Source organism: Carassius auratus, unplaced genomic scaffold, assembly GCF_003368295.1.
Source record: "Carassius auratus strain Wakin unplaced genomic scaffold, ASM336829v1 scaf_tig00000876, whole genome shotgun sequence".
In the NCBI taxonomy this organism is placed as follows: Eukaryota; Metazoa; Chordata; class Actinopteri; order Cypriniformes; family Cyprinidae; genus Carassius; species Carassius auratus.
Genome location: NW_020523328.1, coordinates 832,764 through 849,191, shown reverse-complemented (window position 1 = coordinate 849,191; position 16,428 = coordinate 832,764). Strand labels below are relative to the sequence as shown.

Genomic DNA, 16,428 nt, shown 5'->3' with positions numbered 1-16,428 from the left:
TACCAGGGACAACAAGAGGATTATGGTCTAGATTTGAATCAAATGCACATAGAAAAACTACTGCTCAGCTGTTTGCTGCTTTGGAGCAAATTTGCATAGTTGGCTATTAGATGTACTATCTATCTATTTATCTATCTATCCAATAAAAGGAAAATTTATCTGGAGGACTTCACACACATATATTTTACTAATTAAACATTTTCCCTTGGTTTCACAGACGAGGCTTAAGCCTTAACCCAGACTAAAATGTAATTCTGTATGTAATTGTAAATGTATTTTTTTCTATATATCTAGCTATATATATATTATATACACCTTACATGTGCTTTAATTTATTTTCTTTCTGTTAGTGGACATGGGTCCCTCAAGGTCAACCACTTCCGCTTTTTTTTATCATTTAGTATTTAAATATATGTTTCATTAAGGTTAGTTAGTGAACTCTTAGTTATTAAGTTTATTTTGCAAAGAAAAAAGTATATTTGTGCAAATATGTACAGTAATGATTAACAACTTCCAGTTTCTTGACCTTGAGCACTAGTCAACCCTGCTACCATCAACCTTGTGTTTGCATATGTAATTTTTTTATTTTAATTTACATAATTTAGCTTTACATAATTTAGGTAGAGAAGTAGTTTCTTTGCACTTAAGACATTAGTTGCCTCAAAGATCATTTTTATATATATAAATTACTTGGTAAAATGGCTAAATGGTACCTGTGTCGTGAAATGACCCAGTGCACCTCTCCATCCCGTTCTTGCATTAACACGGAGGTTTGAACTCGGCGCATGTGGCATGTTGTGTGTGAGCTGACGTGATCGCACTGTAACGGAGCAGAGTAGGAGGGATTTGAGGGTGGGGATAGAGATAGAGTCCACCCTCCTCCTCCTTTCCGTCCTCTCCATCCGCGCGCATAGCAGCCCGCGCGGATGCTGCGTCCACGGTCCTCAGCGCGCAGCTCAGCGAGGGGGCTCTCATCACACATCGCATAGAAAATCCAAATACCGCATCACCACGCTTCACGACCTTTTTGATTTACACAAACAAAATACCTTTCCCTTTTTGATGCACTGGTCGGGACAGTCATCTCAGAACGATGTCTCTCCATCTCTAGTTTTTTTCGTCTGCGGAACCTCCATCTAACCAGGCAGCAACTGCACTATTTTAGGACCCATCATCTCCATCCGTAGTAAACACACTGCTGAACACCTGGGAGATAAGGACGACATGATAACAGCTACTGAGTGAATCCAGTCATCTTGTGTTTCTCCAGGATAGATATTACCCTTTCCCAACAAACCAAAGTCCTTGGAGCATGGCCTGGTGAGTATCAGATATTTACACCAGTTAGGATGTGTTTGCCATGGTAACAGTTGGCGGGTCTCTCTGTCATACTGTTAAATTGTCCCTGCATGTTTTTCTAATGCAGATCTCTTCGTCGTCTATTTTGATAACTGCCAAGCACGTAAAACTACTGCATTGAATCCTTAATGATCTATTAATTGTATAATTATTCACGTGTTCCCATCTATGAGGTGTTTTGTTGACTGTTCACCATCGCTTGTCCTCTGGATTGTGTTGGACCGTATGACTTCCCAGGATGTTCTGACATTTTCCTGCACAGAAAATGTGTCATGTTCTCTCGTTTTGTAACAAGATCGGCAAAACCCACGCTCATTTAGCGTATAGTTGTGTTGTTTTTGTCTAACATCTCTGTGAGCGTGTGTACCTCGCACTGGGACCCACACTGGTCACCTTGCGGAGGGGCATTGCGCTTTTTCCGGATGCGAGTGGCGCACCATCCTCTCACAAGCAGCATCTTCGCGATATTAATTCAGTTAACACCGCGAGCCGCTCACGAGACTCGAAAGAATCGCGTTTGGTTTGTAACTATTAGAGCTGTCACACTTATTTTTTGCGTGAGGACCGGTCGCCCTCTGAAGGTGACCAGTAAAGGTCATTTTATTGTGGAAAACGGCGCGATGGGAAACACACCTGACTGATGGAGCGCGGTGTGGGAACTTCATCGCATGAGTTGCTCAAGGTGCTCTACTTTCATTTTCCTTGGCAACCGTGCGGACTTTTTTTCTTCTTCCTGCTGCAAGGTGTGCGAGTAGGCTATGCTGGGTGTGGGACAAGGAGAGGAGGGGTGGTTGTAGTCTCGCATGCCTCAGACAGCTTGGTGACCGTGTATGAGTTCGTGAATCTATACTCGACTCTGATTGGCCATTTATGTATGACCGTCAAAGCAGGATCCCAGTTCTGGGGGTTTACATAATTTCAGAGAGATTGAAACTGTTACACCGTGCTGTGTGGAGGCTAAACACAGAAAAGAGACGTTTCAAACATTTATCAGTCACTGGTAACTACTGGCCTTTCAATAAGAATGGTTTTCTTTTTAAAACAAATTTAAAAGAGCAGCAGTTAAATTCTCAGGCTAATCGATCATAATCTTTGTGTTTGTGTGTTTGTCTGCTCAGTTTAGGAGGGGGCCAGGCAGTAAATTTTAACATCATCGGTTTTTAACCAATTTCAAATGACCCACAGGACTGAAAACTCCTGACACCATCCTCCTGAGGTGACAACAGTGTAAGAATATGAAGAATTTACAGGACCGAGATGGTTTTTGGGTAATTTCATGCCTGGTTTATTTGATTGGTAATCATGCTACTAAATGTTCAATGGCAAATTCTTATGCTTTATTTTGTGAAAGATGATTACACAAGCTTTTCTACATGCAAAACATAATACTTAAATTCATATACTTTATAATCTCAGTATATATATATATATATATATATATATCCATCCAATGTACTTTTCCTAGACTAATAAAGATATTAAATCATAAAAATATTAAATAGGCCTATATTTAAGTTTCACAACTTATCCTTTCTGTGTGTTATGTGGTTTTAATAGCATTTTTTATATTAGATATTAATTTACAGTTTAGGGATACGTATTAGATTTGTAAACTAATTTCAAACAGACAAATGTGGGAATTTTATGTCTAATTTAAATACATAAATCAATGAGTTAAAAATATTTCAGACAAATGTATGCCCTTATTTATATGTATGGTTATAGATTTTCTCATTGAACATTACAATTTCAGTTCATGCAATGGTGTTGCCCATTAAGCCTGTTGCTTGACTGTTTTGGATTCCCTAATTGTGAGTAACTTTATATCTTGAATTTGTCTCATACTAAAACTGCTTGGAAACTTTACGGAAAAAGGGAAAGAGTTGTTGGTGCTCCAGTTCTCTCTTCAGGTTGCCCCAGTTTGAATGCTGTTGTTGCAGCAATAAGGAAAATTGACCTAGAAGATGTCTAGATAAAACTGCAGCCACATTCAGTCTTATAAAGATAAAAATGTATGGTAAAATTAGTTCATTTATAGTTTTAGTTATCATTTTACTTAATATTATATATATATATATATATATATATATATATATATATATATATATATATATATATATATATATATATATATATATAGATAGATAAACAGGAAGCCAGCTGCGACATCTAAAGGATAAGGATTGCATGTCAATATACATATGTACTCTGGGCATTCCTATGACAATGATGCTTTCAGCAGAGCGTGTGGAGTTGCGGATACGTCTTGACACATGAATGGCAGCGCTGATGCTGGGTTAGATAACATGTGCATAGACCAGGACATGGTGAAAACAAATGACCCATGGGATGGCGGTTCATGTTTAGATTTTATTTCTATGACATGTCTCTGGCCTGTTTGCAACACACAAATAGAACAAGAATCATCCCATCCTTGTGCATTCGGTCAACATCGCACAAATGTCTGGGCCATGAGCAGGTGTTTAGAATCAAAGCCGAGCAGCTTATGCTACTCCCTACAGACTCTTACGCCAATGCAGTCCACGTCTCGCTTTGAAAGCCTGAAACCAGTGTAACGAATACAGGCCACTGCAGTGAAGGTGGAAGGGAGGAGGTAAATATGGAAGAGGAAAGAACAGATGGACAAAGAGAATAAGATTGAGGATAATGGAGTGCGTGTGGAGGGGGTTGGAATCCTATGAACTTATAAAGATAGAAGGTAATGTTCACTTACAGTAGCATGCGCTGAGTGGTTTTGTGCCCACATGAGAAGATAAGGGAGACATAATCATAAATGAGGTAATTCAAGCAGGTTTTGTTGTTGGGGAATGCGCATAAAAAAGTTCAGAAATCACCAGTGAGCCTAGCAAGCTAAAATCACATCCCAGAAGTTGCAGCTACAGCTCTGTAAGTGTTATGTCAAACAAGTATGTGGATAAAAAAGCATATTATACAACATTCATCAGTGTTCAGAGACATTGTGACTAAAGGCTTTTTCTCCCAGTGAGTTGCTGCCTTTTCTTAATTATTAGCTTATAGCCTATTCCAAAGGGAGTGTGTCTGCTATGTCCTACTCCGTCACTTTGGCAAAATCACCTTTTTCTCTCCCTCAGTATGACAGCACCTTCATTACCGCCACTGTGTTTGATCCTATTAGTAAAGTCTTGTCAGCAGCAGGCCTGCAGGCCTCTGTACTGTATTTACCCTTGTCACTAAGACACTACAAAACAGGGAGCTCATGGGAAGAAGAGTTTATTTTCTGCTCTTTAAAAAAAAAAAAAAAAACACTGATTGACAATTAGATGAGTCCTGTAAAGAGTATCTGAATTAGTCATTCTGCAGAAATAACTCAAGCATTGTCTGTCCACTTACATCAAAGCAGCATAGGCCTGGAATGATTTTTAAGTTTTTCTTTTTTATTCCCTCTATATCATTTCTCTTTGTTCCATTTTTAGAAACTGAACAGAAGGACATTTTTTTCTGATTAAAGAAACTCAATGACAGTACATTAGTGTCATGGATATCATTTGTTAAAGTGACAGTCCTCAAAAAAAAAAAGTAGGTTCTGGAAACAGTTAGTTACCTGTAAGACTGCTAAAGAGATATTTAGTAGACTGTCCAAGCTGCTCTTTTTCATATAGTAAAATTATGGATGACACGTCTCTACTTTCTTCCATTATAGTAAAGTGAAAGCAAAACATCCCAGTATGGCCACTGTCATCTTAAAAAAAATTTTTTCATCTGGAGCCAAATGAATGAGGACAGAAACAGTTCTGATCGTTATTCATTGTATGGAAAGGAACAGTTTGCACAACATGCTATTGCTAAATATCTCCTTTTGTGTTACCCAGAAGAACAAAGAGTCACAGCGCAAAAAGAAAATTCTCACATCAGTTGCTCACCATCATGCCGTTCCAAACATGTGAGATTTTCTTTAATTCCAAGTTGCTCTTTTGCAGTAAACCTGGATGGGGACCCACAGACAGTTTTCACTTTCATTGTATGGAAAAGAGCATCTTGAACAACATGCAAAATATTTTTGTATGTGTTCCACAGAAGAACAAGAAGTCACAGCACACCAAAAAAGAAAATTCTCAGTTACTCACTATCATGTTGTTCCATGATTTTCCTGCATGGAACGTGGAAGATATTCAGCAGATTGTGCAAGCTGCACTTTTCCAAACATTTAAACTGGATAGGGACCAAAACTGTCTCCACTTCCATTGTTTGGAAAAGAGCAACAAATGCAATATTGCAATAAAAATACTTACATACGAGTTTGGAACAACATGAGCATGAGTAAACGATGACAGAATTTACTTTTTTAATGAATTTATCTTTTAAGGCATCTCATGTCTGTCCAGATTCAGTTTATTTATTTTCCAAAAGCTTCTTTCCTTGAGGCCTATTTTAATCTGCCTCATCAACTAGTGTTCATATTTGTTTTTATTTGGTAGGTGTTGAGGGAATATCTGTCTATTTTCTCATGGAAACTGTCATGGCTTGGTAAACAAGTCATTTCAGCTGACGTCTGAATGCGAGTGGACGGAAGTGCAGCAAAACTACTTCGCTCAGTAGTTGTGGTGTGTGTTCAGACTCTGTCAGTGGACTGTCTCTGTAATAAGAGTGAAGTGAGCAGCACACTGACTCATCAGCCCTTTCTTGCTTTTTTTATTTTTTTGTGCTGCAGACATCTTGATTTTGAATGTTGCCAGTTAACAAAGTAATCTCCTGCATTGTTTCACAGTGCCAGATCACTGGCTCCTGGTGTGATAGACTGGTGTGGCTCTTATTTAATGTTTGAATATGGGTTAGAGTTTCTTCTAGCTTTAGGGGGTTGTGTTTGTGTGTGGGTGTGAGCGCGAGTTCGTCTCTGTTGGTTACTTAGACATATTACATAAGGAGCTGAACAATTTATGCAATGCTAGCCTGTCTGTCTCTCCCTTTTAACTTTAGCAGATTGGGATGGGTCGCGGTAGTCAGGGCCGGTCAGGGCAAGGCAGACCTGGGAAATCTCAGTACACTATCAACAGTGTCTTACCAAATGGCACTAGAGCACACTTGCTGAAAGTTTTGGGAAAACACAGATCAATATAAATATTCAGCATAATCTCCAGACCATCTGCCTCCTGCACACTGAACATAACTGCACGTTTTTAGCAGTCTCTTGGTGAGGGAAATCTGGGGCTATAGACCTGGAAGTGAGTGTGTATGATGCCAGAAAGTAGCCCCAAAGGATGCAAATGTGCTTGAGCACATATATTCCACAAAAAAACAAAACAATTCTGACCAGGTCCAGGAAGAATCTGCTGCTATCTGATTTGCTGGCTTTCGTTTTCAGAGGCTACCATATCGACAATTTCTTTTCATTTGCAAGGTTAGTGGCATAAGAGTTATGCTTAATGCAGTTAATTTCTGCATACCCTAAAAAAAGTTTAAGGTCATTCATTTTTAATTTTTTTTAGAAATGCTCAGCTCTTCGTTAACACATTTTACTATGTTTAAGTCAATTCTTCAACCAAAACGAATGCAGAACAGGTGAAAAATTCTGATTCTGTCTGGGCCTGCACGTGTCTCCTGACTATCTCTTGACTGTGCAGAACCTTCCTGTTGTGCATATATGCAGTGCACCAGAGAAGAAGAAAGGAGGGGGAAAGGAAGGCTGGGGTTAGTGAGTCAGCATGAGAATGATGACACCCTCTATGTCACTCCTGCACATTACCGGCCCGGTCTGCCTACACACATACTCACACAGCACACTGCATACCCCAGACTCATCACCATATAAGCAGTCTCACATAGTCAGACTTTGACTAAGCGACACATAGCCGGGTCCACATTGCAGCTTCTTCTGCAGAAGAACATATAACTCTGACCGTCAACAAGATCATCTGAATGACATGACCAAAAGAGCTAACCAATCGCAAGTTGATTTGCTTTTACAGTATCTTGGATTTTTCATCATTAATATATATAGTAATGTAATCTAAATTACTTAAAGGTACAATTTGTAAGGTATTCGCAATAAAATATCCAAAAACCACTAGGCTAGTGTTATATATTTTGTCCAGCTGATTACTAACAATATCTCTAATGTTTTCAACTACTTGTAAATCATGAGAAAATTCCCATTCTGAACAGTGACACGGGGCAGTGCAGACGCCTGTCAATGACGTTAATTACCCATTACCAATGTTAATTACCACCTTTACTGACGTAGAAACCACATGACAAATGCAGAAGTAGTGGACAAATGTGGAAGTAGCGTCTAGCGTCCAGCAAACCACTAACTTGCTTTAAGCAGTTCCTTATTTACTTCTTCTTGCACGTTATATGGTGGATTGTGTTATTTATTTATGGAATATAATTACTGTTCACCGTCTGCCGCTGGTTTTGTCGACAAGGACAGCTCCCGTAAACGTAAGTGTACGGGCCAACCAAACGAACCAAGAAGAGTTTGGGACAAGAGGAGAGAAAGAGCGAGGATCAATATTGGTGTCGCATTTTGTAGATGGAGATGACACGCAGTCGCATTTTAGGAAGGAAAATTTAAAGGATGGAAAAAAGAAGAATAAGGGAGAATTAACCTATGTATGTATGTATATGTATGTATGTACGTACAGTATATATAATCGTACGTTATTTATTATTTATGATGATTTGAAATGATTACGCTGACATGGCAAATTTTTTTCAAGACAGACAGACATTCATAGTAAACTGTACTATTTTCCACTTTTTTTTGTAATTCAGGGCAGGTTTAACTGAACTAAATTATACCACTATAATGACAAGCATGTAAAAATGTATTGATTGATATTTTTATTGAATTATTAAATGCATTTTTACATTTAAAATATATTTGTAATGATTAAAAACTAGTCATTTGTTCATTAAATACATTTCCAATAATTAATATTCCAATATATTTATCTACCCGGTGCCTAAACACAACTTTGTTTCCAGATAAACTGTTAAAAACCCTGTGACTTTACTCCTAGATTTTGCATAGAGTCAGCCAATCATATTAGACCTTGCCAGATTGTGAAAGCTTTTTCCAGTTTTGTGTGCTGTATGCATCAGACCCACAGTGAACGGGCCGTGGGTGGTCTGTGGGCGTGCCGTCTGAGGCTGAGACCGTCATCTAAGAGAACATAGGGACATTTGCTGAGAGATGAAAGGAGAAAAAAAGAAAGACGAAGAAAGAAGATGAAGGCATTAGGGCCAAAAAGATAGCGATAGAGTGAAAACTCTGTGCTAGTGTAATGGTGTTTGTGTTGGTGAGCAAGTGTGAATAAGAACCAAGCGTATATGTGTGTGTTGGGGTATAGCGAGGCCAAAGGAGCTTTGTGGGAGTCGGAGGCATCTGTAGGTTTCCATGGCAACTATGGGCCAATGCAGTGGTCTGGATCACTAGAGATACAGTATATGTTATATGCATCACCATCTGTAAGAACACACATTCATCATACTTTATACCTGTCCGGGGATTTTTGTCATGTTGGACTGACCTGTCCATTTAGCATAATTAATATCACCAAGACCTGTCTAATACCTCATTAATGAGAGTAAGAAAAGTGTGTAACTCAATTAAAACACAAAAGACCTTTAAATTAAGGTGAAAATGTGCTGATACGTTTGAAAGCATTAGTTTGGAGCAGTCTGACTGCATGCTCACTCCGTCTTTCAAGGAATGCCCACTGTACTCTGAGTTGCTGCCCACACGAGCACTTTAAAGACTGTAATGTGTTATTCTGTCTGTGTGTCTCTGCAGGTTTCCTCACCAACCCCATCATCGCGCACCCTTTGAATCCTAAGGCACCAGATCTACACAATATCCCACTTGGTCTTGCGCACCCTCTCTGCTTTCATTCTCTGTGTCCTGATGGATTGGAAGCGGCCTGATCCCTCGTTCTGTTGACCCCACTGGGCAAGGGGGTTGGGTGAAGAGGACAGGATTTCTCCAAATACGCTAGAAGTGTTCGGCCGTCATTGTCCTGATTTCCTCCTCTCATGGAGAATTAGAAGAACGGGAGGAACTACTGGGGAGGGTGAGGAGTGGAGGAGCAAATTCAAAACCTAAAAACCTGAGCCAAGAATCGTCACTAATACTGACCTTGTGTTGCTGAAACCCCCTGGACGAGAAGAAGTTCATAGATCAAACATCGTGGACCCAACACCCTAAGACTCAAGATGTCCACCACGGCGACCATGGGTGAGATGGCGAATAGCGCAGTGGAGTTTTACCCCAAGCAGGGTGGAGGGGGCGCAGAAGCCAATCATGCTGGAGACTTTGGGGTGACGTTGGAGGAGCTCCGGGCCCTGATGGAGCTGAGAGGACCCGAGGCTTTGCAGAAAATTCAGGAAAGCTTTGGAGATGCAGAGGGCCTATGCCAGAGACTCAAGTCTTCCACCAGTGATGGTGAGAGAAATGTTTTGCATTTCAGTCATGATTTCTTGACATCATCTCATACATTTCAATTATTCCATGAACTCTTAAGAAGTAGTTTGCAAAAGGGGGGTTTCACAGCAACCAATTTTGGTTCCATAAAGAACTTTTCAGTGAACAGTTCTTTAAAGAACCTTTTATTCTTAGTGTAAAGAACAATTTATTCCACTATAAGGAACCTTCTGTGTAATGGAAAGGTTAATGGAATGGTAAAGATTCTACATGGAACAATAGATGCCAGTAAAGAATCTTTATTTTTAGGAGTGTAGTACATTATTCCTCATCAGATGTAGTCATGTGTTTCTCTTTGACCTGCTTTAAAGGATAAGTTCACTCTAGAATAAAAATTTCCTGGTATTTTACTCACCCCTATGTCAAGATGTTTATGTCTTTCTTTCTTCAGTCAAAAAGAAATCAAGGGTTTTTGCAGAAAACATTTTTCTGCATATAGTGGACTTCAGTGGGAGACAATAGGTTGAAGGTCCAAACTGCAGTTTCAGTGCAGATTCAAAGGGCTCTACACAATCCCAGCCGAGAAATAATGGTCTTATCTAGCAAAACAATTGGTCGTTTTCTAAGAAAAATAAAAAGCACAACAAACCACCATTTTTGGTCTTGCACTCGCTCGACTTAACGGATTATGTAATCAAATTGGAAAGGTCATGCATGACGCAGGTGGAAGTACCAACCTAGTGTTTATAAAGTGAACATGCATAGAAAATTGAACCCTCTTTGCAAAAAAAAAAAAAAAAAAGGTAAAACGATATTGGACGATTTGAAGTTGGAGGAGAAAAAAAGATGCCGTTTTTCTCCTTACCCTTTTGTTTTGAATTGAAATACATAAGGGCCTTTCGCAGCACTTTAGTTCCAGAACTAAATGTACAATACTAAAGTACGAGGACAATATTGCGCTAACTATTTCCCAGTACCATTTAAAGGGTTGCATTTGCACCAACCGTGTGTACTAGGACGTGATGTAAGCCAGTCGACAGCGATGTCATTTGTGCACAGCGTTCAGCAACGTTTACAAAGAAGAACAACGTTAACAACAGGAGGATGGAGAACGCTGTGATCAGAGCTGTGCTTTTGTTGCGTCTCGTGGGTTTCACACTAATGGACATGGAATGTCAATGTACAGTAAAGCCAAAATTGTTCTGTTTGCTGTGTAGTTAAGAAATCTGTAAATATGATTAAAATATGAATATGAGACAAAATTACAGAATGTCACACTTCATTATTGGGTGATTCACACAAAGATGTTTTACCAGCTATGAAGATCAGCACTTTTAGAATTTCATCTACCTATCTGATGTGAGCATAAGTATTGGAACAGTTGCCTCACAGGTCTTTCTAAGTGTTCAGCTGCTTCCTGCTGTATTAATTCTTCAGATATTAAAAGCAAGGAATGTGTCTTATCAGTTATATCCATTGCTTCTGCATTCGTAATCTTGCATTCGACGATGACACACACAAACAAGGATGAAGACGAGGAAGCCGACTGTGAAAGAAAAGCAAGCAATTTGGATGCTACAAGAGAAGAGGAATTAATTTAGAACTATGGGAAAAAAATAGGTCATGGAGAAATCAAGAGTTTGGAAACTACTGGCGACATCAGCTACCAACAACGACCTGATCAGCTGAGAAAAACAACAGTAGTTTATGACAGACAAATCATAAAAGCTGCAACCCTAAAATACATGTCTGTAAAATCACCAACCACCTCCAGAAAGCTGGGGTGATGCTTTGTCCGCAGGAGAATTTAAGACAGAATTACAGAAGTTACACAGCAAGATGCAACCAATCAGCACCAAAAATAGAAAGGCAAGATTCTTCACAAATGTGAGCCAGTAGAGTTTTGGAACTGAGTTGATGGACTGATGAGACAAAGATTAACCTTTATCTAAGTGATTGGAAAGCAAAAGTGTGGAGAAAAAAGGGAACTGCAAATGATCCTAAGCATACAACCTCATCTGTAAAGAGGTGGTCATGTCATGGGCATGCATGGCTGTCTCTAGAACAGGACCTCTTCATTTTAATGATGACTTAATGTATGATGGCAGTATCAGAATGAATTTGGAAGGGTACAAAATCATCTTGGCTACCAATTTTCAAGAAAATGCCACCAAACTCACTAGAAAGTACTTCATAATGGATCAGGAGAATGACCCAAAACACCCTGCCAGTTCAGTCAAGGTCGTTATCAGGGCGAAGAAATGTGGAGTCTTAGATTGCCCAAATCAGTCTCCAGATTTAAATCCAATTGAACATTAATTTCACCAGCTGAAGAGAAGACTAAAGACAGAAACTCCCCTAAAACAAGCAACAGTTGGAATTGGCTTCATTAAAGGCTGGGGGAAAGCATTTCAAAGCATAGGACCAAGAGTCTGGTGATGTCTATGGGTTGCAGACTCGGCTCTGATTGCATGCAAGGGATCTGCAACTAAATATTAGCTTTTAATCTTTTACATCTGCCTTAAATTCAACTGTTCCAATACTTATGCTCACATCAAATACTGCAATGAACTCTAAAAGTGCTGTCGTTTTTATTTGGTAAAACGTGTGTGTCGAAAGACCTAATAATAAAATGTGACACCTAGTTCCTGCGGTGCGAAAACGCCAAAAAGTGGGTAGTTCCACAATTAGTTCTGGTACTATGAAAAGGTTTCTGCGGTGCGAAAGGTCCTATAGACAAAGAACTAACCACACGTGACCTTTTCAACATGATTAGGTAAAGCATGAAGTCATAGGCACACATCAAAAAGCTAGTGCAAGACATCATTTGTATTTTTTATTTTAGTAAATGACTGATTGTTTTGGTAGATAAGACCCTTATTCTTCGGCTAGGATCATGTAGAGCCTTGCATTAAAACTGCAGTTTGGACCTTTAATTCATTGGCCACCAGTGAAGTCTACTATAAGGAGAAAAATCCTGAAAGTTCTGAACTGAAGAAAGAATGACATCAACATTTTGGATGACATGGGGGTGAGTAAATTATCAGGAAATTTTAATTCAGTAGTGAACTAATTCTTTAAGACTTCTTTAAACCCTAAATATTTCCTTCTTTCCTCCTTTCTTTTGATTTCTCTCTCACCTCTTCACACTTGTCCACCACCTCTTTCTCTGGCTCACTCAGCCAACTTCCCACTCTGAGTGCACGCGTCGTGTTGGGTTGCTAGGTGACGGTGCTGTCGGAGTGAGGTGGGTGTAGAGAGAGGGGTTACTGGGTAAACAGAGTTGGAGAGACTCACTCACTAGAGTCAGTGTCTCGAAAGGTCCGCGCAGTGATCACAATTCTTGGCGTATCCATCCATCCTCTTCTGACTCGTAATTGAATGTGTTGCTGTGATGCTTTATACGCCATGATGACTGCAGAAGAGAATTTAGATAGTGGTGGAGATAAAAACTATAAAACTCAAATAAAATTGAGTTATTCTGATTGTATTAATAGATTTGTGATAAAGCTGTTGCTTATGGTTCTTGTGGTTCTTTTGTTTATGTCTATGAGAAACATCTGAGATCTCATGTGCGACTTTTCTTTCCTGCAGGATGTCAATGAGGGGTTAATGCGTACTGTTCATTTTTTACCTGGTGGTTCTAGTACTGCATCCTGCTGTTGCATAATGAGTGCCTCACCCTGCTTTAAGGGCTCAAATATACCATTTGAATGTATGCAAACACTGACACAAACGTTAAGCCCACACACTAAAAAAACCATTGTACAAACATGCACGCTTAAAAATGACTATAGCACTAGGAAGCCTCAACGGGGGCGATAAAGTTACCTTTAAATGTATCTCTTAAAACTGGATGTAATTTTTCAGGTTTCTATACATGCAGATATAAACATATTCAATTTCTACAAACTGCTGCTTTTTCATGATATAAGTTGATCTGAAGGAGAAAGTGGACGATAGAACACAGATAAGATGATGCTCACTATAGCGCCTCTTGTGGTTACACTGAGAATGCAATGCATAGTTGTGTTGTGGTGTGATTAGGCTGCCCCATTGTCCACGACAATAATCAAAAGCCCCATAGAGAAATATCTTTCTAATATTTTTGTTCACAATTTCTACCGAATTAAATATCTTATAGTTTGGCATGATTGGAAAAAAATCAATTAAAATAAGAAATAAGTTGCTTTTGACCCTTCCTCAGGATTTAATTTTGTGCTTAATTTTCTTACAGTTTCCAAACTGTTTGATGTGCTGCACCAAAAGTTCCAGTGACCAGTGAGGCTTAATGTGGATGTGATGGTGCGCAGAGTCCATTGGAATCTAAAACATTTTGGAAGGCAGTGATGCATGAAATTGAGCTTTCGTAGCTTAAAGCATTTGCGTCTTCAGTAATGAATAAGCCTTAAAATATTTCCCACACCGATTGGTAAACCATAGTTTGGTAGCAGATTAGAAGTGTAAAACATATTACAATTTTGATATGCTAATTTTTGCCCCCAAACGAAGAGTGAACTTCATCCTATTGAAGAGAGAGCAGAAAGTAAAAAGTGCCATCAAATATTAAATAGGTTTATTACTGCTTCTTTGCAGATTGGAAAGTTTTTATTTTTTATTTTCGGAATGAATGAAAAAAGTACAAGAATCCGTTATTTGATTGATCAAAAGTTTTTTTTTTAAAGATATTTTTCTTAAAGGGATAGTTCACCTACACCAATGTTTATATGTGAAAAGGTTAATTAAATCTGCACATCATATAAATACTTTTTTTTTTTTTTTTTTGTCTTTTGAATTTTTTGTTTTGGTTTCATTGAGGAACAGAAATCTCTCAGGTTTCATTAAAATTTTCTTAATTTGTGCTTTACAAAGACATGAAGGTGAGTAAATGATGACAGAAATATCATTTTCATGAAAACTGTCCCTTTAAGTAAGCATTTATATATGTGGTGGTTAGAATATCAGATGTTGCCCTTCTTTGTAAAAACCCCTTTCACAAGATAAACCTAAAATGAACCAATACAAAAGATTTGAAAACCTCCACACTTCCACTGGTGTCATGGTTGAGAAGACGTGAAAGCTTTCAGACCAGCTTTATGTATGGAGATAGCTAACAGCTGACATCAGGGACTGCTCTGTTGACAGGTGATAACAAAATCTGATGCTCCTGATGCTAATAGTCAAACAATAAGTGGAGTTTGCCTCTTAAGTGCAAGTGCAAGCTGAACTAATCCTGTAACATGGCCATGACAAAGCATAGACAACAGGAGAGGAGAGGAGACCAGAGGGGGAGGAGATGAAGTGACGCTGAATAAGGCTGACACTGTGAAGATGAGGCCCTGAAAATGGAAGTCCATTAGTGTCTCTACCTCCTCTCCTGCAATGTGTTTCAGCCGAGCTTCGGAGTGCAGGCCACAGATCCACACACATCAGCCTGCTGCTACAGTATAAACACTGTTTTCAGTGCAGGGCGTGGACATATCAATCTATCAGCCTGAACATACACAGATACCTGTTCTGCAGCAGTAGGGCATGGAGATCCAGAGCAATCGAGGTGGTGGGTGAAAAGAGAATGAAAAACACAAAGAGAAGGAGGATAGGAAAGAACGTAAGGAGAGAAGGAATTCTGGTACAGCTTGCCGCATTGTCAAGGACACACCAAGGGGAGATGGAGAGAGAGAGAAAGAGAGTGAGTGAGTGGGGTGGGGGGAGAAGGATGTGGGGTGTTTGAAAAGCAAGAGATTCTTTAAAGCGAATAGATGCGGGCATAGCTACTCAGCAGTTTTTCTTAAAGAGACAGTTCATCCATTAATGGAAAACCGGTCTTCATTTACTCAGCCTCCTGTTGTTCCAAACCTGTATAACTTACTTTCTTCGGTTGAATGCAAAAGGAACATTTTTGAAGATGTGCTGAGCGCTTTTTCCATGCAGATAGATTATCTAGAGACTGGAACTTTAAAGATTCAAATCAAGCATCATAAATGTGGTCCAAATAATGTTTGCTGTACAATCTTCCGAAATTATACAATAGCTTTGTGAAGAACAGACCAAAATATACCTTTCTTATTCGATGATAATCTCCGATCATGAACAAATAATTTAGACTGGTTTTGTGTACTTGATCTGTCCGAATCATTTGGATCATTCAGTTTGCTGTAAAGGTCTGACTCAGGAAAACAGTTCCTTCACAAATCGGACTGCTTCTCTCATAACTGTGCTAACGAGATCTAGGTGAGATTTTCAGTGGATTATCACTTAAATTTGATTTTGTTTATCTCTTTAGTGATCTGTTCATCGTTGGAACCAGTCAGTGAGTCAGCTAATTTAGTCTGATTCATGAACGAATCAGTCCAGTCGGTCAGTCAATTCACTGAAAAGGTCTGTTTAAAAACCCATTACTTATCAAATCAGACAGCTTTTCTCGTCAATGTGTGAAGTAGAGCTAGGAATATTTTCAAAATCATATGACTTCAAAAAACTGTGAATACAGTGCATGAATTGCATAGATCACAAAAATCATATAGATTGTATAGATCACTGTATAGGTATGGTTCCTTTGTGTCCTTGTTAAAACTTGAAAGGTCACCATTCATTTTACTTCTTATCAAATTTAAAATGAATGAATAAATAAATAAAAGATTCTAAATTTCTCTGCAAAATATCAGAAA

The 16,428-nt window shown here is 38.9% G+C and overlaps 1 protein-coding gene across 5 annotated transcripts in view; it reads left to right on the top strand.

The window, feature by feature from the left end:
* Nucleotides 1-878: 878 nt before the first annotated feature.
* atp2b3b (ATPase plasma membrane Ca2+ transporting 3b) overlaps nt 879-16,428 on the top strand; it is a 52,145-nt gene continuing 36,595 nt past the window's right edge. For all 5 annotated transcript variants that reach the window (XM_026242160.1, XM_026242159.1, XM_026242163.1 and 2 more), the window contains exons 1-2: nt 879-1,320; nt 9,134-9,781. In XM_026242160.1, coding sequence (XP_026097945.1) covers nt 9,553-9,781 — 229 coding nt within the window. In that variant the 5' untranslated portion in view covers nt 879-1,320; nt 9,134-9,552. The remainder of the gene's footprint in view (nt 1,321-9,133; nt 9,782-16,428) is intronic.